The sequence below is a fragment of the Kogia breviceps genome, chromosome X, assembly GCF_026419965.1.
Source record: "Kogia breviceps isolate mKogBre1 chromosome X, mKogBre1 haplotype 1, whole genome shotgun sequence".
NCBI lineage: Eukaryota > Metazoa > Chordata > Mammalia > Artiodactyla > Physeteridae > Kogia > Kogia breviceps.
In genome coordinates, this window is record NC_081330.1 from 129,773,069 (window position 1) to 129,798,444 (window position 25,376).

The 25,376-nt window shown below is 42.7% G+C and overlaps 1 protein-coding gene and 1 long non-coding RNA gene across 4 annotated transcripts in view; one reads left to right on the forward strand and one right to left on the reverse strand.

The window, feature by feature from the left end:
- The window catches only part of PNPLA4 (patatin like phospholipase domain containing 4), a 120,029-nt gene extending 106,586 nt beyond the window's left edge, over positions 1 to 13,443 (forward strand). The window contains exon 7 of one of the 2 annotated variants that reach the window (XM_067023983.1): positions 13,192 to 13,443. In XM_067023983.1, coding sequence (XP_066880084.1) covers positions 13,192 to 13,392 — 201 coding nt within the window. In that variant the 3' untranslated portion in view covers positions 13,393 to 13,443. The remainder of the gene's footprint in view (positions 1 to 13,191) is intronic. The other variant, XM_067023984.1, reaches the window with a different exon arrangement.
- The window catches only part of LOC136793464 (uncharacterized), a 336,850-nt gene that overhangs the window by 39,180 nt on the left and 272,294 nt on the right, over positions 1 to 25,376 (reverse strand). The window lies entirely within an intron of this gene.

Consider the following 25,376-nt stretch of genomic DNA (forward strand, 5'->3'; position numbering starts at 1 on the left):
GCAAGAGGGAGGGGACATGGGGTTATATGTATACGTATAGCTGATTCACTTTGTTATGAAGCAGAAACTAACACACCATTGTAAACTCCAATTAAACTCCAATAAAGATGTTAAAAAAAAAAAAAAGCAGTTTTATTTATTTGCCAGTGTGTTATCTACGCCTGTCAGAATATAAAATCCCTGATAGCAGGATCCTTGTGACGACCCCCGCCCCCCGCTGGATTTATGCCACAGAGGCCAGTGTTCCTGGCACACAGCAGGTCCCAATATACACGTGTTGAATGAATAACTTGCAAAGTACTCCTGGGTGCCACTTTATGGTACTAATTTATGTGTTTGTCCCCATTTTCCCTATAATAATGTAAGCTCCTGGCCAGTGGGAATGACTTAGGTCCCGGTTTCACGCAAAGATGTTTACACTACATCTCCTGGTTAGCAGGATATGGGTGGCAACACAGCCACACGTGTGAATGGCTTTTGTACATTATGAGCTAAAAGTAAACTTATTGAATAAGTGGCCTCAGTTCTGGTGCCCGTGTGTTTGTTATGTTTTACTTCCTAATAAGCAATCCCAGTAGGTACTGCCTGAAAGCAGCAGCCGTCACTTATTTTTCATTCTGCACACATCTGCAATCTGGGGCCTGTCTCGGTGGTCAGAGCCTGTGGCTGTTCCTGCGGTGACAGCGGGCTCTGGCAGGAGAGCTGGGGGTTCACTCATCTGATCCCTCACGTGTCTGGGGATGCAGCTGGCAGTCCCCGGACCTCAGCCGGGCTGCTGGGGGGGCACTAGTGCGTGATGACTGGCCTCCCTGAGGCATGGCGGCTGCCTCCCGAAGTGTGGACGCCTAGGAAGAAGCTGCGCTACCTTGCGTACCGAGGCTTCAGGGACGGCACCCCTTCCGCCCTAGTCACATCACAGACCCACCCCGATCCGGGAGAGCGAACGTTAACCAGACCTATCGTCTTGAGAAGATCATCAAAGCAGCCTGCATCAGGAGATCGCAAGATAGTCCATTTCCACCCAGACAAAACGGTGTTAACAGAATGCTTTTCTTCTTTTGTTTCTGGTCTGTGTGTGTCTGGCTTACGGAGGGTGGCAGGGAAGTTGAGACAAACAATAACAGAATCCGACCTCCCTGAGACCAAAGGGGCGTTTCAGAAGAGAGTAAAGGTAAAACGCAGTGGACTGCAGAGTTTAATCTGAGAATGGAACGGAGCCCTAACACATAGTACATTTGCCCCAGTCAGCTTTCTGGAAGAGAAAACCGGAACACTGGTTGTTGTGAGCATTTCCCACTGACTCTGTGGATACTCACATCTGTCATCACCAGCCAGACTCTTACCAATTCCAGAAGCTCCCTTTGCTCTTTCCATTGGCTCCCTAAGAGGAGGAGGACGGGTCTTCGTGCTCCCCACGTAATAAGAGACACCCATTTACTTTTAGCCAGCAGTGTACTGTGGACCTCAGAATGCCCACCCCTTGACGGGCGTCTCTTGCTCTTTCCGTGGGGCAAAGAGCTTCGGGCATCCTTGCAAGGAACATGACTACGTTACTCTGTCAGGAGCTCTACCAGAATTTGGAGATGCCGAGACTTTTGTCACGGTCTCTACCCTCAGCTGCTTCCAGTGTTGCAGGGGAGAGAGACAACCAACTCCGGTTCTTATGATCTGTCTCGAAGGGAAGGCACCATTTTGTAAAACTCAGGGGGAGTTTAAGTACTTGAATGATGTGAGTTCCTTCACAGGGTCTGAGCATATGTGCTCTGAAACCCCAAAGTCTTCTTGAATTAAAACAGCTTGATCAACACTGAACTTTCCAGCTGACGCCATTCCCTCCTGAGGTGGAATCATTACAACTCACGTGTGGACACAGAAATAGACACTTCGAGCATGAATATAAATCTAATATAGAATAATCAAACTACAGTAAATATACATTGATACACATCTGTATATATAAAATGGCTAATCGGAAAGAATTGGTGGAATTTGGCCATATCAATTTCCATAACATTTTCTTCTTGGGCAAAAATGTACTACATCTGCAGGCAAACATTTCCATGAAAATTCAGGTGGGTGGATATTTGGCTCCATGTGTGGCAGCTTTTTTTGTTGTTACGCTTTGATAAACCATCACCAAACTTCTCAATGAGCGGGCATCTTACTCACTAATTGAATATTTTAATTTTTTCCTCTGCAGATATGGTGTGTCATTATATTTTCCATTTTGTGCCTTGCTTTTCGTGCATTTAAAGCGCTGGAGCAGATGTTTATTTGGAAAGCTTCCGTTATGGCCATAATAATCTGCAACTAATTGCACATCAAATATTTATTTCTTGCACATTAAATTAATGAAGCAGTTTCAACAAGAGAAAAATTGGATCAGGTTGGCAAATGGTGCCTATAAATCCATGAAAAATTCCCAGTTCTTTTTTGGCAGGACTCCTTTGACACAGATTAACATTTTTTTAATGGAAAAAAATTCCCATTATCTAGATGTGACTTTTTAAATAGGCAAGCTTTCTTTATTAATGTGCTTTTCTCAATGTTTCCTTGGTAGATCATATTATCACTTTCAGAAATGAAAGAATAAGTCATACTATTGATTTTCAAATAAATTATTTGGTATCCTCTGCAATGAATTCAACATGCTTTTTTAAATATTCTACTTTTTTTAAAAACTGAAGTACAGTTAATTTACAATGTTATGTTAATTTCAAGTGGACAACAAAGGGATTTTGTTTTATATGTATATAGACACACACGTATGTGTGTGTGTATATATATATTCTTTTCCATTATAGGTTATTATAAGATACTGAATATAGTTCCCTGTGCTACACAGTAGGTCCCTGCTGTTTACCTATTTTACGTATAGTAGTGCGTATATGTTAATCCCCAAATCCTAATATATCTCTCTCCTTCCCCCCCCAATTCATTCTACTTTTGCTACTGTAAATGCTTTCAATGGGTTAACTTTACCCAGCTGTATTAAGATATGGCTGATACACAAAGAACAGCACATATTTAACATGTACAACTGATGAGTTTGGACGTATGCAAATGACCGTAATACCATCCACACAATCAAGGTAACGGCGTACCCAACACCTCCCAGTTTCCTTGTGTCCATTTGTTGTTTGTGTGCTGAGAGCACCTGACATGAAATCTGCTCTCAACAATTTTTAGGCGCACAACAGCACACTGTTAATTAACACAGGCCCTATGTCATATATGGCGGCTCTCTAGAACTTATTCATCCTGTGTAACTGAAACGTTATTTCCCCAGCCTTGAGCATGGCAACCATTACTGTATTCTCTGCTTCTATGGGTTTGACTATTTTAGATACTTCACATATGTGGAATGCCGTATTTGTCCTGTAAATGTGGCTTATTTCACTTCAACAGATATTTCTCCAAAGAAGACAAACCAATAGCCATCAGGTTGATATGAAAAGATGTGCAGTATCAGTAATTATCACAGAAATGCAAATCAAAGCTACAATGACATATCACCTCCCACCTGTTAGCATGGCTACTGATACAAAAGTAATAAAAAACAAAAACAAAACATAAAATGTTGATGACGATACTGAAAAACTGGAACTCTTGTACACGGCTGGGAATGTATAATGGTGAACACTATGTGAAACGTATCCTCAAAAACATAATAGACGTACCATATGACCCAGCATCCCACTTCAGGATACAGCTAAAAGAATCTTGAAGAGATATCTGCATTCCCACTTTCATTACATAATTATTCACAATAGCCAAGATATGGAAACAACCCAAGTTCTATCAACAGATGAATGGATAAAGAAAAAGTATATACATACAATGGAATATTATTCAGCCTTAAAAAGTAAGGAATCCTACCCTTAAAAGGAAGGAAACATGGATGGACCTGGAGAACATTACGCTAAATGTTGATTAAAAGTAGCAGCTGAATTATTAGAGAAAAATACCAATCAAAAATACAGTGAGTTACGACCTCACACCGGTCAGAATGGCCATCATTAAGGAGTCTACAAATATCAAGTGGAGGGGGTGTGGAGAAAAGAGAGCCCTCCTACGCTGCTGGTGGCAATGTAAACTGATGCAGCCACTATGGAAAACAATACAGAGGTTCCTAAAAAAAAATGAAAACTAGTGTGCCTTATGATCTAGCAATCTCACTCCTGGGCAAATCTATAATTTGAAAAGACATGTGCACCCCTATGTTCATAGCAGCACTATTGGTAATAGCCAAGACATGGGAACAACCTAAGTGTCCATCCACAGATGAAAGGATAAAGAAGATGAGATACATACATACAATGGAATACTACTCAGCCATAAAAAAGAGTGAAATAATGCCATTTGCAGCAACATGGACAGACCTAGACATTATCATACTAAGTGAAGTCAGAAAGACAAATACCATATCATATCACTATATATGGAATATAAATTATGACACAAATGAACTTATCTATGAAACAGAAACAGACTCACAGACACAGAGAACAGATTTGTGGTTGCCAAGGGGGCGGGGGGTGGGAGAGGGATGGACTGGGATTTGGGTTAGCAGACGCAAACTATTATATATAGGATGGATAAACAACAAGGTTCTACTATATAGCACAGGGAACTATATTCAATATCCTATGACACAGAAAACAGATTTGTGTTTGCCAAGGAGGACAGGGGTGGGAGAGGTATGGATTGGGAGTTTGGGGTTAGCAGACGCAAACTATTATATATAGGATGGATAAACAACAAGGTTCTACTATATAGCACAGGGAACTATGTTCAATATCCTATGATAAACCATAATGGAAAAGAATATTTTAAAAAGAATATATATATATATATATATATGAAACTGAATCACTTTGCTGTACAGCAGAAATTAACACAACATTGTAAATCAACTATATTTCAATAAAATTTATTTTTTAAAAGTAGCAGCTGATGGGCTTCCCTGGTGGCACAGTGGTTGAGAGTCTGCCTGCCAATGCAGGGGACGCGGGTTCATGCCCCAGTCCAGGAAGATCTCACATGCCACAGAGCAGCTGGGCCCGTGAGCCATGGCCGCTGGGCCTGTGCGTCCGGAGCCTGTGCTCCACAACGGGAGAGACCAGAACAGTGAGAGGCCTGCATACTGCAAAAAAATAATAATAATAATAATAATAATAGCAGCTGAAACCCCACTCCTGGGCATATATTCAGAGAAAACCATAATTTGAAAAGATACATGCACCCCAATGTTCAATGCAGCACTATTTACCATAGCCAAGACATGGAAGCAACCTAAATATCCATCAACAGAGGAATGGATAAAGAAGATGTGGCACATATATATACAATGGAGCCATAAAAAAGAACAAAATAATGCCATTTGCAGCAACATGGATGGACCTAGAGATGATCATACTAAGCGAAGTAAATCAGACAGAGAAAGACAAATATTATATGATGGCACTTATATGTGGAATCAAATAAAAAAATGATACAAATGAATTTGTTTACAAAACAGAAACAGACTCACTAATCTTGAATTCAAACTCATGGTTATGAAAGGGGAAACATGGGGGGGTGATAAATTAGGAGACTGGGATTAACATACACACATTACTGTATATAAAATAGATAACTAATGAGGACCTACTATATAGCACAGGGAACTCTACTCAGTTTTCTGTAATAACCTATATGGGAAAAGAATCTGAAAAACAATGGATAAATATCTATATATGGATCTATATATATATTGATATACATAATATATAGATATAGGTATAAAAACGTTCACTTTGCTGTACACGTGAAAGTTACACAACACTGTAGGCCAACTATACACCAATACAATTTTTTTAAATATATACAATTGTAGTAAGTAAATAAATAAATGTCATTTTCTTAAAAAAAAAAAAAAGGTAGCAGCTGGCTAACAACTTATTTTGAAAATCAGCACTTCCAACTTACATATTTCTTTTGATACATTTTCTAAAAGATGTCTGATACTGTTTTCTTTTGGACCCATTGCTGGTGTAGAGAAAATGACTAGTGGTTTCCGAAAAGAGTTTCAGGAAAGAATTTCCCTGAACAGTAGGTCTGTAAACACTAAAGATAATGCCTACAGGTTTCTTTCATCAGAAAAAGTTACCTTACAATTTTACAATAAGATAATACACAGTTGCCACCAAACTTTACTGAGTGCTTACACAGCTCCAATAAAAGTGTCCCTGACAAAGGAGTTCTTATCTAGTAACTGACTGTTACGTTTTATGAGTCATTAGGTGTCCCTTTTTGCATTATACTTTTGAGTAGGGTTTTTGGTATCAGTTACCTGTGAATGAAACATAGTTTGCATTTGTTTGCAGAAAGGTCCTTTTAAAGCAAGTTATGAAGTTCTCATCATGCATTTTCCTTAAGACAGAAGCCAGTCCATATACTTATATGGTTTATTATGGGCGTATCTCAGATACATTTCAGGTTTGGTTCCAGACCAACGCAATAAAGTGAATATGGAAATAAAGCAAGTCACAGATGTTTTTGGTTTCCTGGTGCATGTAAAAGTTATGTTTACACTATACTTTAGTCTATTAAGTGTGCAATAGCATTATGTCTAAAAAAATATCAATGTACATGCCTTATTTTAAAAATACTTTATTGCCCAAAAATACTAACCATCATCTGGAAATGAAGCAACTGACAAGGGATTAATTCCCAAAATATACAAACTGCTCATGCAGGTCATTATAAAACAAACAAACGATCCGATCAAAAAATGGGCAGAAGACCTAAATAGACATTTACCAAAGAAGACATACAGATGGCCAAGAGGCACATGAAAAGATGCTCAACATCACTAATTATTAGAGAAACGCAAATCAAAACTGCAATGAGGTATCACCTCACACCAATTAGAATGGGCATCATCAGAAAATCTACAAACAACAAATGCTGGAGAGGGTTTGGAGAAAAGGGAACCTTTTTGCACTGCTGGTGGGAATGTAAACTGGTACAGCCACTATGGAGAACAGTATGGAGATTCCTTAAAAAACTTAAAAGAGCTACCATGTGATGCAGCAATCCCACTCCTGGACATATATCTGGAAAAGACAAAAACTCTAATTCAAAAAAATACATTCACCCCAATGTTCATAACAGCATTATTTACAATAGCCAAGATATGGAAGCAACCTAAATGTTGCTAAATCGACAGATGAATGGATAAAGAAGATGTAGAACATATATTCAATGGAATATTACTCAGCCCTAAAAAAAGAAAGAGGGACTTCCCTGGTGGTGAAGTGGTTGAGAGTCCGCCTGCCAATGCAGGGGACATGGGTTCGAGCCCTGGTCCGGGAAGATCCCACATGCTGCGGAGCAGCTAAGCCCATGCGCCACAACTATTAAGCCTGCGCTCTAGAGCCCTCGAGCCACAACTGCTGAGCCCGTGTGCCACACTACTGAAGCCTGCGCACCTAGAGCCCGTGCTCTGCAACAAGAGAAGCCACCGCAATGAGAAGCCCGCGCACAGCAACGAAGAGTAGCCCCCGCTTGCCTCAACTAGAGAAAGCCCATGAGCAGCAAGGAAGGCCCAATGCAGCCAAAAATAAAATAAAATAATTAATTTTTAAAAAAGAAAAGAATGAAATCATGCCATTTGCAGCAACATGGATGGACCTAGAGATTGTTACACTGAGTGAAGTAAGTCAGACAACGATGAATACCATATGATATTGCTTGTATGTGAAATCTAAAAAAAGGGTACAAATGAACTTATCTACAAAATAGAAATAGAGTCACAGATGTAGAAAATGAACTTATGGTTACTAGAGGTAAGGGGGTGGGTGGAGGGGTAAACTGGAAGATTAAGACTGACACATACACACTACTGTATACAAAATAGGTAACTAATAAGGACCTACTGTGTAGCACAGGGAACTCTACTCAATACTCTGTAATGGCCTGTATGGGAAAAGAATGTAAAAAAAGAGTGGATATATGTATATGTATAACAGATTTCACTCTGCTGTACACCTGAAACTAACACAACACTGTAAATCAACTATACTCCAATAAAAATTTTTTTTAAATGCTAACCATCATCTGAGCCTTCAGGGAGTTGTAATCTTTTTGCAATGGTAATATCAAAGATCAATGATCACAGACCACCATGACAGATAATAATAATACTGAAAGATTTTGCAACACTGTAAGAACTACCAAAATGTGACACAGAGACAAGAAGTGAGCAAATGGTGTTGGAAAGACGGTGCTAACAGACTTGCTCAATGCAGGGATGCAACGAACCTCCAATTTGTTAAGGAAAAAAACCACAAAAAGTTGCAGCCCGGGTCTCAAGGCCTGAGAACCAGAGAGCTGGTGGTATCAGTGCCCATTCACGGGCAGGAGAAGACACCAATGGTCAGCTTATGAAATCAGGCAGGTGGAGAAAATTCTCCCTGCTTCCAGCGTGTTGTTCTGTTAGGCCTTCTACAGACTGGATGATGCCCACTCATCCTGGGGAGGGCCACATCTGCTTTACTCCGGCTACCAATTCACATGCTAATCTCACCTGGAAACACCCTCACAGACTCACCCAGAAACAACGTTTAACCAAATATCCGGGCTCCCCGTTGGCCCAGAAAAGTTGACACAGAGAGTTAACCATCACATGTACCTTTAGGACATACCACATGCTCTCTAGCAGGAACTCCAATTTCCCCCCAAATTGTTCTCACCATCTTGGGCTTCTGCTCACTAGATGCCAAAAGTCACCCTCCCACCCTCTCCTCACTGCCCAGTCCAAACAACCAAGAATGCCTCCAGACATTGCCAGGGGTCTGCTGTGAGGGCACAGTCACCCGTGTAGAGCACCGCTGGCCTAGCTCAACCCCCATTCTCTGGGGACATCCCCCTTCAGACTCTCCAATATTTCCTACCGGTGAGTTCCTTGGAGTGAATTCACTTCTTAGCAACCAGTCCTTAATCATCAAAATGAGAACCACACCAATACTTGTGGATTATTCCATATGAACAATGACAGGTTTAAACATCTTTCTGGTCCTCTCACCATTTCCAGGTCTTTTCAGAGGAAATCAGATATTATTGTCTAGATGAGCAGTCCCCAAATTCGTATGCACATTAGAATCATGGATGATTCTTACAAAATTTCAAAGACCGCATGGCACCCTAGAAATAAAATCAGGATCTCGGAGGGTAGCACAGAGGCATCACTAATTTTTTTAAATGAATTTACTTTATTTTTGCTCTGTTGGATCTTCGTTGCCGCGCACAGGCTCTCCCTAGTTGCGGCAAGCGGGAGCTACTCTTCGTTGCGGTGCATGGGCTTCTCCTTGCAGTGGCTTCTCTTGTTGTGGAGCACGGGCTCTAGGCGCGCGGGCTTCAGTAGTTGTGGCGTACGGGCTCTAGAGTGCCGGCTCAGTAGTTGTGGCGCCAGGGGCATGTTGGATCTTCCCGGACCAGGGCCCGAACCTGTGTCCCCTACATTGGCAGGTGGATTCTTAACCACTGCGCCACCAGGGAAGCCCCACATCACTAATTTTTGACGTTCCCCAGGTAATTCCATTGCACAGCTATTTGGAAACCGTTGGTCTAGATTTTTGCTAAACTGAAGGACTCATGTATTGTCGTTGATTAGCCATCACATTCGTAGTTGTCATCCAGAATCTAGTTCTTACAAAACTTCCGTAGCATCTTGGGGACATAATGTCATCTACTTCTATTTTTAAAATCTATGTGTCTGCCCTATAATACGTAACTCCTGTGAGCATGAGGAGACTGAAAAGAGGTGACCTGTATGGATTCCAAAATACAGCAAGTGCCACCTAGAAGGTGCATACCCAACAGTGACAACTACAACACCTCTTCTTGCCCCCATTTAATGGGGAAAAGATCAAAAATCATGTTGAGTTCATTCCTTCTATCACAATCACATTTTCAACAATTGTGTAGAAAGCTGGACAAATAATTTAATCAGAGGCTCATCGCTAGAACAATTTTCTATTCATCATTTTAATCTATATCTTGGTGGACTGGAATCTATTTTTAAGTCACTGTTTTCAGAAAAGTTCCTTGTATGGTCTACACTGGGAACCACTGCATGCCTCGGAATATGCTTCACTTGCCTTCACCCTTGAGGAAATTCTTGGGTCAGGAATACTAACCCCTCCACATTCTGTAGACGTCGTTACTGGATCTTTTAGCACGTGGTGCTCCAAAGAAGCGTGGGACTAGCCCTGTCCTGCTGCCTTTCTATGTCACCTGCTTTGTCTGCCGAGGGAGTTAGAGATGCTACTTCATCTTTATTACAGCTACGATGGCACAGCATGTCTCAATTTGATTTCATTTTTATTAACTTTGTCTGAAACCCAAGTGAGGCCATTCAAGCTAGATTCATGTTGTCTTCTCACTTTAGTCAAGTTTTCTTTGGTTACAAACCTTGACTATTATTTCTGCTCTGTTTGCTTTCAAATCATCTTCGAGAACACTCATTAGAAGCTGATTCTTTTCTTTCTCATTTATAATTTTAATCTCTAGCCATTTATATCTATTTTTCTGCACTCTGGGAAAGTGTCCCTTGTTTCTACATGCCAGAAAGTTGATTATTTTTTCATGTCAGTTCCATTCTTTCATAATTTCAATGCAGATTCAAATTTGGTCATTGAGTTCTGTGTTTCTGCTTTTTTGTTTTTAAGTCATGTCTGTGTTCAACTTATCCTGTTCTCTTCTTATATTCCATGAATGCCTTTGTATTTTCAGTACTGGAAGAATAAAATAATCTTGTGTAGACAGCTGTATAAACAGTTACTTCTGAAGGGGAAAACAGTTTGGAAGTTTTGATGCCATTTACATTTTTCCCACAACATCTTTTGTTTAACTGTCGAAAGTAGTCCTGAATAAAGGTAATAAATCAGAACACAGACAGATATTACTAAGATATGAATGGTGAGGGTGAAGTTCCAAAAGGATTGAAACTAGAAATATTGGACAGGATTATTTTCTGCTTCAGGAAAGGGCAAGCTCAGTTTCACAGACTCATGAAGGCAACGTCCATTGTTTCGTGAGAACTGAACTCCCAGAACCTCCCTGAGTCTGGACCTATAGGCCAGCATCCCTGGCCCTTGCTGCTTGGAGTTCCTGTTTGGTTTCTGTTCCAAGGAAACAATGTCCTCATTTGGGAGTTTGGCGATCACGCTTCAGGTTTTACTTTTTTTGTTTTATCTCTCAGTTCATGTTAGAAGCAAAGAAGGCAGCTCAATGTGTCAGTATAAACTTTCATCTAGAATGTTGGTACGATAGACTGAACTGTGTGCCCTCAAAATTCATAGTTTGAAGCCCTTACCCCTAGTATGATGGTATTTGGAGGTGGGCGCAATGGAGACTGATTAAGTTTACATGAGACCAAGAGGTTGGGGCCCTCATGATGGGATTCGTGTCCTTATAACTAGAGGAAGAGACACTAGCGCTTCTACTCTCCACCATGCTGAGCAAACGGCAAGAAGGCAGCCGTCTCCAAACCAGGAAGAGAGCCCTCACCAGAATTCAGCTGCCACACACTGAATGTTTCTGTCCCCCCACCAAATTCATAAGTTAAATCCTAATTTCCAAAGGGATTGCATTTGGAGGGGTGACCTTTGGGAGAGTAGGTCATGTGGGTGGAGCCCCGATGACTGGGATTAGGGTCCTTAAAAAGGAGACCCCAGAGAACTCCCTCACCCCTTCTGCCATGTGAGCACATGGCAAGAAGACAGACGTCTGCGAACCAGGAAGCAGCATCTCACAAGACACTGAATCTGGTGGCACCTTCATCTTGGCCTTCCCATCCTCTAGAATCATGAGGAATATGTTTCTGTGCTTTATATGCCACCCAGTTTATGGTATTTTGTTGTAGCGGCTTTAATGGACTAAAACCCTGACCATGCTGGCACCCTGATCTCAAACTTCCAGCCTCCAGAACTGTGAGAAAACACATGTTTGTTGTTTAAGTCTATGGTATTTTGCTAAGACAAGAAGCAACAAGAGATGTGATCCCTCTACCAAAAAGGCCAGGGAACTGTATCTGAGTGAGCGAATGTAGGCTGGACCTGGGGACCCAGGATCAGTATGTGTATCTGTGTGTTTGCACACATAACACCAGGTACACTTAATTAAAATACTTTGGAGGCTGGATATTTAGTTGAACACATTCCCTCAATCCGATTTCTAATCCTTTTAACCTGCATATGCTACCGTTCTAATATCTTCAAGTTGAAGACCATACATGATAAGGATAACATTTTCTACCCTGTATTACTGTGTTGGAAGCTTCTGGGACAAGACAGGCTATAGATAAACCAATGACTTAGGTAGAAAATAGATGGACAGGTAGCCAAAAATATAGCATTGGTTCATTATTAACAAGCAATTCCATCTTATGAGAGAAACAAAAAGTCTTTGAAGGACAAAGCTAAACCTTCCCATTAATTACATCCCAAATATAGGAACTGTATGAAAAAAAAAATAAAGCCACTGGAAATCTAGAAGTAGAAAAACCAGCTACTTTCATGTCACTGAGATCTTTTCTATACAAGACGATATTGCCTATTTAAATCTTAAGCTGTTTTTGCATTTGCTTCATCTGTGCAGGTACTATGTTTAAGGCAGACGTGTGACGGAGGAAATAACGCCTACACCAGTGGATTAATTTAGAGGATTCAATTGAAAAATAGCCTTACCTTCCTCTAAATTAAGAAATGTTTACTCTCAGTCTGCAGAAGTCGAATGAGGAAAGAAATGACAGGGCTCTTGGTTTCAACAGAAATGTCTCTTTATCGCGTTATAAATTGTGCCTTGCAAATTCAACTTCTACAAGCAAAAGTTTCCCTTCATTGGGGGGAAAAGACATTGTTAATATAATGCTTTTCTTACCCAATTTTAGGGTTTCTGCATACACTTACAGAAGTTAAAAATAGCCAAATGTGACTCATTAACAACAAAAAGACGGAAAACACAGTAAATCAGTCAACTGATTAAGAAAAATCAAACTATGAAAGTTGCTGTAAAGAATAGAAAACCCTTGTTTTTGCAGACGCATGCCAATCCTTTTCCGGTCTATTTATATCACACAGTGGCTCCAAATAATATTTTCAGAAAAGCATAAGCTTCTTTTTTTTGGTTTGTTTGTTTCTGCAGTATGTGGGCCTCTCACTGTTGTGGCCTCTCCCTTTGAGGAGCACAGGCTCCGGACGCACAGGCTCAGCGGCCACGGCTCACGGGCCCAGCCGCTCCGCGGCATGTGAGATCTTCCCGGACCAGGACACGAACCTGTGTCCCCTGCATCGGCAGGCGGACTCTCAACCACTGCGCCACCAGGGAAGCCCGCATAAGTTTTAAGTAAACATTTTTCTTCTGCTATGAGTATTCTGTTTCACCAGATGGATGAAAATGGTTTCACAAACCTAACAGTTTCATTAAACCACAAATGTTTAATTAAAGAACCGTGCATTTAAAAAAGTCAAATCACACACAAACGAACAACTTCAACAGAGGTGTCACCCGGGTGTATATATCTGAGGATGCAAACATTAATAAAGTCCATCTTTCACCTCCCGGGTGGGGGAGGGGGGCAGAGGATGGAGGCACGGTGTGAGAGCGAACCTTATGGCTTTTAAAATAGAAATCTCGGCCCAGAGAGGGGAGTGTTTGTTTACAGCATTGTTGGAAAATAAGATAATGTGCGACTTTACCTCTGCCCTCAAGTAGCTTATATAAATCAGGACATGCAAACAATCACCTCTACTAGGCAGAATAAAAAGGCACAAGTAAGGTAAAACAAAACAAAACACAAAACTCTGACAGTGTTAAAGAAGAAGATTCATTCCAACGAGGGTGGGGTGGGAAAATGGGGAGAGCAGCGGTGGGCGATATGGGGGGAGTGGCCTTGGAACCGAGACTCAAAGGAAGAAGAGGTAGTCAAGCAGCAAGGAAACGGTCCGAAATAACACTAAAAATGAAGTCGACGTGTGTATTGTGTGCTTTTAGTCTGTGACACGAGCTAGCCTCCTTGCCGGCAATGAGTTCACTCATCTTAATTTGTTAAAGTGGATCCTGGTGGAAGCATCATGATGGGAAAAGGAGAGAAAAGAGGGGCAGGTGGTTCTCTTGGGGGAGGGGAGGGATGTATCCCAGAGGCGGGAAGCTCAGGCGTGGCCTCTCAGATACAGTACAGTTACAGCGCCGCCGATCGGCACCAGGACCCCGGACAAACAGAAACCAGCCAGGAACAGGGCTGGGGCAAGAACCAATGAACGAAGACACGGTAGAGACACAGCCACCTCCGTATTTTGCTTGGAGCCTGTCCGTGCCCTCCTTTCACCCAAATCTGGCCCCCTGCCCTCCTTCTCCATCACTGGGTGGGACCAGCAGGACAGGGGCGCCGGGGAGATGCCGAGAGCCCTCGGAAGTCATCAGACTTGGTGGTAACGGCAGGACCTGCTCAGAGCATCAAACCAAGAGCAGTTGTTCTCCTAGACGGGCGCTGAGCATACAGGAGCTGCAGACATGCATCGCTGCAAACGTGACCTGGCAAAAGCAGAACTCGGGCTCAAAACATCTTTTTTGAGGATTTCTTTCAAAACCCCGAGCGCCAAGTGCACTTTCCCATATAGGACGTACTAAATAAAACACAGCAAGCAGAGCCATGAGCACGGTACCCGACGTGAGATTTCCGAAAACCTTTCTTTAACCAGATATTTTCAGCTCACTGTTATCAAAAGAATAAAAAAGGAAACCAAAAATCCTGCGTTTTTATTGCTTAAACTTCCCTGATATGCTTGGGCATTGTATAGATGGAAAAGAAAATGCTTTCAGGATGAAACTTAAAGTAGCATTGACATATACACACTACCAAATGTGAAATGGATGGCTGGGGGAAGCGGCCTCAGAGCACAGGGAGATCAGCTCGGAGCTCTGTGACCACCTAGAGGGGTGGGAGGGAGACGCAAGAGGGAGGGGGTATGGGGATGTATGTATCCATATAGCTGATTCACTGTGTTGTACAGCAGAAACTAACACACCATTGTAAGGCAATTATACTCCAATTTAAAAAAATTAATGACTTTGAGAACTGAAGCAGAAAAGCACAGAAAGAAAAGATTTTGCATTTTCTCCCTCAGTCAACTGTATTTATAGCCCAAAGCTTTTCCTCTGCAGGTAGACAGGGTTTTAAAATAAATCTTACCCAATATTTTTTGGAATGTACTTGTGATTTTCATCATATTGGGAAAGCGGATGGCAGGGACGTAATAGCCAACAAAATGGATGTTTCACAATCAGGATCACACTTGTTAATTAGGGAAGACTGGAAAAGAAACATCCATTCGCCGTAGAGAGCTGGCATTGTAGACTAGCTACGAAGGCAAGTGAATAAGCAGGTTTCGGGGAAAATTACTGACCGCTTGCTTCAGTTTACAAATTAAAGAGAAACTGAACGCATTTTAATGAATGTACCCAGGCACACACAGAGAGGAAAGCATATTCTTTGTAGCTGGCACACACCGTGAGAGATCAGCAATTTCATAGGAGGACAAACTCCGATGTGGAATGGGTGGAACAAGGACCAGGACTAGCACGTAGCTGATTCTTGATGGATGAGTTTTCTACGTGTCAAGTGCAGAAGGAAAAGTCTATCCCCTGATCTTGTTTTAAGTTTCTCTCTTACATTACCTCCCACGCCAATCCTAAAAACCCCCGGTCTTCCTAAAAACCCCAGTACGGTTGTGCGTTTTCCCGAAGGGCTGCTTCCAGGCTCTGGGCATACCCTTTGCCCATTTCCCATCACTGTGTACCTTTACCTAAGTCTCACCTGCCAAGAATCAATGCACAAGTCGCAGCTCTATTGCACAGCTATCAGATAGCACGATTCCGTTTGAGGTCCTTACCCTTGGCTGCATATGCTAGAATAACCTGGGCGGCTTTCGAAAATTCCAGTGTCTCCAGACCAAGTAAATCGGAATCTGGCAATAATGGTTTTTAAAATTCCCCTGTTGATTTTACTGTGCAGCCAACAACTCTGGCCTAAGAGATAGCCACTGGATCATTCTATTAGCCATTCGGGGGTATTTGCAATCAAGGCATTAAAAAAAAAATAATGCCTTAACTCAGCAGCTAACCTTAGAACATTCTCTTGAGATTTACTAACAGGTGTTTAGAGAGTCAACAAAAGCAGGATTCTGCACCCCAACAAATCTGTGACTTGATGTACCTCACGTCACCCCCTCAGAGTTGGAACTGAGTAGGACAGATATTCCAGGAAGTCGTGCTTTTAAGAACGTACAAATAAACGGCTTTCCCTGGTGGCGCAGTGGTTGGGAGTCCGCCTGCCGATGCGGGGGACGCGGGTTCGTGCCCCGGTCCGGGAGGATCCCACGTGCCGCGGAGCGGCTGGGCCCGTGAGCCGTGGCCGCTGCGCCTGCGCGTCCGGAGCCTGTGCTCCGCAACGGGAGAGGCCACGGCAGTGAGAGGCCCGTGTACCGCAAAAATAAATAAAGAGAACATACAAATAAAACAAATACAGAACCCTAAAACCCTTCTGAATGTATTTAATCCAGGACTCCCAGATTTTTTTATCGCTAAACAATTGTTTATCAGAGCACCAGAATCACCATCCTGTGAAAATCAGACTCCGTGATTCACCCAAGGGGAAAAGGCTGTTTTAACACCATAGAATCCCTCTCTAATCACGAGGCCTTTTCTCAGGCACTGCTCACTCCTTTCGTACAAATTCCTGCATCCCTCAGTCTGTAAGACCAGCTAAGAACACGAGGATGGGCTTTTCTTCATCCAGGAAAAGCCATTTCCCGAGTCTCTAGCTGAGATTCACTTGACCTGATTTCCACGATGAAGCTTAGACATTGAACTTCACAGCCAGAAGGACAAGACATTACCTAGGATGAAATTCCAAAATTCCTCCTAGGGGGCCTTGGCAAACAAATGTCACTTGCACACAAGCACTGAGACACCACGACAGTGGCTACTAAGGAACTGAGAGGCCAGGCACGCTGGACGAAGGGAGGATTCACATCCCCAGCCGGGCTGAGCAGGACAGCAGGAGATTTCCTCAGGCTACTCAGAACAGCGGCATTTAAAACTCCCTGTTGATTTCTGGAATTTTCCCTTTGATGTTTTTGGATCGCGGTTGCCTGCGGGTAACTGAAACCACAGAGTAGCCGGGCACACTCCTGTATAGACGGGAGGAACGCACGCAGACCTGAGACCTTCCCACACAGAAGCTGAAACCCACCTGGAGCGTGGGCTCTCACAGGCTGACAGAGAAGGAGAAAGGAAAGGGGCGTGATGAACTGTCCACTGAGAAGCATGAGCGAGTTCCTTTGTGCATTTGCTTTGAGAGGACCGAGGGGCACGGGAGCTGAGACGTGTCCTTGGTATACACAAAACAATGAGGAAGCAAGGGGAACTGAATGCCAATGCTTTTTTTTTTTAAAGGCAATTTTTAAAGAGCAAGTTTCCAACAAAATTGAGAGGAAGGCACAGAGGTTTCCTATATACCCCCTACCACTACACATGCATATTCTCCCCCATTACCAACATCACTCACCACAAGGGTACTATTTTTTTTTTAAACCAAGGATGAACCTATGTTCACACATCATAATAACCCAAAGTCCAGAGTTTACATTCTGTGGATTTGGCCAAGTGTATAATGATATATACCTGTCATTATAGTATCACACAGAGTACTTACACTGCCCTAAAAATTTCTCCGTTCTCTACTCATACCCCTTGCTTCACTCCTAGCAACCACTGATGTTTTAATTGTCTCCACAGTTTTGCCTTTTCAGAATATCACAGACTTGCAATCATAGTACGTAGCCTTTTCAGACTGCCTTCTTTCACTTAAGACACATGCATTTAAGGTTCTTCCACAAATACGGATTCTCAGAAGAAACGGATGCTCCAGAGGAGGATGTGATGCAAATAATTTACGCTGCAATGAACTGGCGGAGGGTCTGAAAATTAAATACCGTTTCTTATGGAGATGAGTTGGCAATTATTAAGAAGGCAAATGAACTGGTCACAGCAAGAATAGAGTTTATTGACTTTAACATGTTTGTTTTACCTTGGAAAAATGGGCATAATGTATGTCTTCAAAAGTTTACAGCAGCTCCTCATAATTTCCATGTACCCTTACTGGAGAGTTTCCTGAGTGTCAGAAAGTATGGCGTAAGTAGAAGAAAATTGGGCGTTAATCCAGTTTCCACCCCTGATGAAAAGCCACTTCCGCAAATACCAGATTAAGCTGCACTCTTTAATTAAGATATTCCCCTCGTACAATAATATCTCATTATTGCTGACTTGACGAATGGAGAATTCACGAAGGCTTCGATGTCACCTGGCAAAACGTTATCTTGCAAAGCAAAGCTCTCCTTCATATATTGTGCAAATCCTTAAAGTAGTAAACATGTATATACCTTCGAACGGTAATATAATCTAGACTACTCTTTCCACTCACATGAAGTAGTGTGCTTTATGGATTTCCTATTTCAACGTGCGTACAGTTTACACTTCTGACATTTTCAACATAGGGTCTACATTTTATTCACTGCACTGCACCTTATGCACTCACTTTAATTATGAAGCAATCATCTGTGCATACGATTGTAATGGGTAAAAGTTTTCAGTATACCTAATTCTTAAAGGTAGAGATGTTTCTCTTTTTTTTTTCCTTAAAATGGAAAAGGTCTAATTTTAAGGGCTCATGAATCTCTATAACACCAGAACCATTACCTGTGCTGTCTGTTGCTATGGCTACATACTCATGTGATCTGTAGATCTGACATAATTCAGGTATCTCTGCAGAGCAATATCATTGCAAAGACATCAGAGAAAATTTAAGCCATGCAGGGAACCAAGAAACATAATTTACAAAAAAGATTTTAAAAGAAAAAGGGCACTCTAGGAAAAAATAAAATGTCTTTATTTTGTAATATATTTTCTACTTTTATTATTAACTATTCACGTATCTTTTTATGTATGTCATTTCTCTTCTCAGGATCTATGTCCTCCATTTAATACTTAAAGTGCACATACTAACTAGAAGAGGAAAAAAGGTAAAGAGTTTTACTATGAAATATTGCATAAAATAAGATGTTTGCAGAGATGAAAATTTTATCGTTTTGCTTTCAAATCATAAGCTGCAAGAACTATGTTTGTGTAAAGAGATTTTCTGGCACCAAACCTCTATTAAATTGTATTGAGTGACCTTTGATGAAATAATAAAGCCATATTGCTTTTGAAGACTTTAACTTCCAGAGTTAATAGTTGGGTTTGTAATCCGATGGTACAAATGAAATTTAGAATAAGACAATGATTAGGTATCACTTTTGTAAACAAGGCAACTCTGTCAGTATTCATGCCTGGCTACATGGTTGAGAGATAGGTAGCAGACTGACGGAAATACAAAACCTGTTCAGATATTAACTGCATAATTAACTAATTTCACTGGACATGATTTTCACCCAATCCATTCTAGCCAAAGCATGTGTTCCTCTCCTGGGATCCCAGGAAATCAGGCTTCTTAATTGACACGTTACAGTGACTGGTAAATAGTTAGTCTTTGCAGGGATGTTACAGTGGACAAGTCTGTTGAAATAATGAAAAGAACAGGATCGCCAGTGAAGCATTAGAGAAGAAAGCAAACAGACCAGTAGATAAAAAGAAACACATGATGATGAAGATGAAGAACAATGAAAGAAAAATGCAATTGGAAATAAAAGATGAAATACTGTGTACATAACCAGATAGAAAGCCCTGGATGTAAGTAATCCAGCCTTAGGCAACTGGAAAGAAAGCAAGCTGATGTTGGAAATAGTTTTACCTGGAAGCTCTCAGAGACTTTGGTCCATCTCTTCATACTGACTGTACCAGTCTGGATTTTCCAGAGAAACAAAACGAATAAGATAGACGATAGATAGATAGACAGGTAGACAGATAGATAGATAGAGAGAGAGATAGATGACAAAGGTAGATAGATGACAGTTAGTTTGGTAGACAGAGAGATACCTATACAGGTCTAGAGGTCTCTCTATCAACCTACCCATCTATCTATATATTGAGATTTACTTTTGAGAAATTGGTTTCTAAGACTGTGGTTCTGGCAAGTCTGAATCTAGTAGGCTGGCTGGAAACTCAGGATTTCTATGTTACAGACTTGAGGCTGAATTTCTTTTACTCTGGGAAATCTGTGTTTGCTTTTATGGTCTTCAAGGGATTGGATGAGGTCCACACATATTATCTCCTTGAAGTCAACTGATGGTTGATGTTAATCACATCTACAGAATACCTTCATAGCAGCACCTTCACTAGTGTTTGACCAAACGTCTGGGCACTAGAGCCTGGCCCAGCTGACACATAAATTTAATTGTCACAATGACCCAATTCTTCCCTCCATCAGCTAAAGACATGCCTCTGGTATCAAAGAGAACAGATTTCTCTGTATTAAGCCTTTGCAGCTACCAGAGACTAGAGAAGTCTCTGTGATCTTCAGTCAGTGCTCACACTGTTTAATCACTGGAAACTTTAGAGCTGCATCTGATGATGAGAGGGTTGTGTTTACAATGAAATATGTAAATGAGAGGGAACTGCAATGACCAAAAAACAACACTTAGCCCGTGCCTCTGCACTCGTGGACTTTATGGTTATAACAAAATTGGTCTGCTCTAAGTCTCTAATTATTAGAGAAATGCAGATCAAAACTACAGTGAGGTATCACCTCACAATGGACAGAAAGGCTGTCTACAAATAACAAATGCTGGAGAGGGTGTGGAGAAAAGGGAACCCTCCTGCGCTGTTGGTGGGAACGTAAATTGGTACAGCAACTATGGAGAACAGAATAGAAGTGCCTCAAAAAACTAAAAATGCAACTACTGTATCATCCAGCAATCCCACTCCTGGACATATATCCTGAGAAAACCATAATTCGAAAACACACGCACCGCCGTGTTCAGGGCAGCACTATGTACACTAGCCAAGACACGGAAGCAAGCCAAGTGTCCATCGACAGAGGAATGGATAAAGAAGATGTGGGCACCTTCAAGATGGTGGAGGAGTGAGGCGTGGAGATCACCTTCCTCCCCACAAATACATCAAACCTACATCTACATGTGGAACAACTCCTACAGAACGCTGGCAGAAGACCTCAGACTTCTCGAAAGGCAAGAAACTCCCTACGTACCTGGGTAGGGCAAAAGAAAAAACAAAGACAAAAGAATAGGGACAGGACCTGCACCTCTGGGAGGGAGCTGTGAAGGAGGAAAGGTTTCCACACACTAGGAGGCCTCTTCATTGGCATAGACAGGGGGTGGCAGGGGGGAAGTTTTGGAGCCACAGAGGAGAGCACATCAACAGGGTTGCAGAAGGCAAAGAGGAGAGATTCCCGCACAGAGGATCGGTGCTGACCGTCACTCACCAGACGCAGAGGCTTGTCTGCTCACCCAGCGAGGTGGGCAGGGGCTGGGAGCTGAGGCTCGGGCTTCGGAGTTCAGATCCCAGGGAGAGGACTGGGGTTGCCTGCGTGAACTCTACTGTTAATAAGAATATTTAAAGATAATGCCTTTGGCTGTGCAAGAGGCATTTAAAAGAACATTTTAAGTAGTGTTAACATCACTGGAATAAGTATTTGGCCTTACAAGTTGACTACCACGAAAGGAAATATTCATTTGGATAGAGGAGTTGTGGTATCATTTTTTCAAGACAATTAAAACATCACCACCATATGTAGTCACTATGCAAAACAGTATGGAGGTTCCTCGAAAAACTAAAAATAGAGTTGCCATATGATTCAGCAATCCCACTCCAGGGCATATATCCAGAAAAAACTATAATTTGAAAAGATACATGCACCCCAATGTTGATAGCAGCTCTATTTACAAGAGCCAAGACATGGAAACAACCTAAATGTACATGGACAGATGAATAAAGAAGATGTGGTACATCTATACAATGGAATACTACTCAGCCATAAAAAAGAACAAAATAATGCCATTTGCAGCAACATGGATGGACCTGTAGATGATCATAGTAAGCAAAGTAAGTCAGAAGGAGAAAGACAAATACCATACGATATCACTTACACGTGGAATCTAAAATATGACACAAATGAACATATTTACAAAAGAGAAACAGACTCACAGACACACAGAACAGACTTGTGGTTGCCAAGGGGGAGGGGGGAGGGAGGGAAGGGTTGAGAGTTTGGAGTCAGCAGAGGCAAACTATTATATATAGAATGGATACACAACAAGGTCCTACTGTAGAGCACAGGGTACTATATTCAATATCCTGTGATAAGCCATAATGTAAAAGAATATGAAAAAGAATATATATATATAAAACTGAATCACTTGTCTGGACAGCAGAAATTAACACAACATTGTAAATCAACTATACGTCAATAACATTAAAAAAATCACCACCATAAATCAACCATAAACAAAAAACACAATAAAAAGCAAAAGCAGCCTACAGGTATGTCATGGTAGTCACAGCCTGCATTATTTACCCACCTAAGGTGTGTGTAGCATGATTTTAATGTCACCATCTAACATCCTGGTCTCCTGGCTTCGTCGCACTGTTCTTGCAGACGTACAATACTTTACAACTAACATACATTCCGGAAGGCACCCTATTTTCCCCACAGCCTAAATTATTACTAAATATGCCAAGGGAAGAAAACTAGCATTGACCCTTTCAGCAGCCTGACTATTCCTTAAGTCAGTATGGATATGTGTTGTTGACCCCCGAGTCAGTTTCCCACTGGACAAACTGTCTTGGAAGAAGCTAATCTGCTCCCATCTGGAGGGAAGCAGATGGACCAGGGACCAGAATGAGCGTCTGGGGGCTTCGGGGCAGGGTTTGCAGGCCTAACACTGTCACCGAAGCCACCGTCAAGCCTCTCCGAGCTCAGTCTCCTCGACCATACGAGCGAAGGAAGGGCTGGCATTGGGACCCGAGGTGCCTTCCGTTTCAGGAGGCAGTGCCCTCGTGCTCCTGTGAGCGTGTGACAAGTGGGGGGCGGGCCTGCGACTGGAAATCTAGACTGGCGCCTTCCACCCGGGTCTGCGCGGCTCCCGGACGGTATCCTCGCCATCGCTGTGACGGCTACCCCAGTTGAGCGGCTAGGAGAAGGTCCAATGTGAGCAGGAGGCCGGGCTTTCTTTCTCTGCCCAAGTTCATGCTTCAACCCTCTCTGAGTCATTTTTGAAGAAGATAAAGAGAAGCTGAGTACTGAGAAACTCCCTACTCAATTCAGGTCTATGAGAGCTAATCGGAAGGACAGACAGAATTCCCCGGGTGTCTCCCTTGAGCTCCGCGATGATCGAATCCTACTTATGGTGAGCACTGGCCTTCCCCGGCAACGGATGAGACAATCCAACCCAGACTTGCAAAAGGAACGCAGCTGGCCAGGGGGACCCTTGCTCCTTCTTCTTCTTCTTTTTTTTTTTTTTTTTTTTTTTTTTTAATTTTGCTTTGCCCACGATTTTCTTTTTTTTTTTTTTTGGCCATGCCGCGCGGCATGTGGGATCTTAGTTCCTTCACCAGGGATCGAACCCATACCCAGTGCAGTGGAAGCACGGGGTCTTACCCACCGGACCGCCAGGGAAGGCCCCGTTGCTCCTGCTACAGTGTGGTTCCCGACTGTATCCCTCCAGAGGCTGCACTGAGCAGCGGCTTCGAAGGGTTCTAGAGACCCCCAAACCTCCATCAAGTCCCACAGTGTCATCCCAACAAATACACCATCTCAGCCACCCAAAACCGGGTGCCTGCTATACAGACACAGCTTCTAAACAGCCTCCGGGTCCTGAAATTCTGCCCTCTGGATGCACCCAAGCTCCTTCTATATGGAAATCCTGGAGCCTCTGGTACCTAAATCTGATGACCTAGGGTTCTCCCCCATCTAAAAAAAAAGGACACAGCAAAAACTCCATTTCCCGAGCTTCTTGTCACACCTGACCCACAGTGGGGTGGGGATCCGTAATCGACACTTCTAACTGGAAAACCAGGTAATTCCTTGAAGAGTAACACTTGACACCATTAACAGTTCCAGACCATCGTGGGTTCTACCAGATTGAGGTGAGGTGGCTGAGAAGGAAGAGGATGTCTGGGGGTGGAAAAGGAGGCGCCTACAATGAACATAAGATCCGTTTTTGTCCAAGACATAGGACCGCCACAGCCACAAAGATGGAGGCTGTTGTAGCATCTCTTGACTCAGCCCGCGGTCCATGGTCCCGAAGCACCAACATCACCCCATCATTAAGCTGGTTAAAAATTCAGAATTTCAGGCCCATCTCCAAAGCCACTGAGTCCTAACCTGCACATTGTCAACAGCCCCGGTTGAAACTCTGGAGTTTGAAAAGCGCTGGAGAAATAGAGGAATAGGGCCTATCACTCTCCTGACTCACCAGGACTCCCGCTTTCTCAGATCCAGGGTAGAAGGGAACTAGTAGCGTATTCACGTAGCATCTACTTTATCCCGTTGGTTTGCTGGGTACATTTTGCAAACCACGCTAGTAATTCCTTTTGTGGTTCACCAAGGTACCTCACGCTGAGCAACTTGCCCAAGTTAAGGTGACTCGTTTGCTTACATTAAGAGAGTTTATAAGGGGTAGAGAAGGATTTTAACTCCAAATGAACCTTGCTCCAATTCCCCTGATTCTCCCACAAGGAGCCAGGCAAAAGTAGGCTGCCGTCAAGGGGGGGGGTGGTGGTTTATACATGAGAGCCTGCGGTGGACTCACCAGCCTGACCCTTTGCACAGGAAAGAGTTAACCCAGCAGGCCTGGGCTGCACATGCCCGAGAAATGCCCATTTTGGTAACTGATCTTTGTTTGGCTCCTATGAATTAAGCTCTTGCAACGTTCCACCAATAAGAGGGCTTTTCACCCGTGGGATCTTGACCCATACATCCGAGGCTGCCTGGGTAGTGTAAGTCATGAGATTTACAGGGAATACCTGCTCTCCCTCTGGGGGTCTGGAGCTTTAGAAACCACGTTCAGACACACTGGCAACATAAGCCTATGTGACCGACCCTTGATAAAAACACGGGGTTTCAAGACGCGAGTGAGCTTTCCTGGTAGACAGCACTGCTCGTGTCATTACAAATCACGGCCAGAGGATTTCAGTGGGTCCTGGGCTGCTCCTCTGGCACAAGGTGGAGACGCGTGCCTGGTCTCCCCCGAACTTGGCCCCCCGCACCTTTTCCCTCTACTGACTTTGCTCTGTGTCCTTTCACTGTGATAAACCGTAACCATGAGCATAACGAGTCCCGACTTCTGTGAGTTCTTCCAGCGCATCCGGGAACA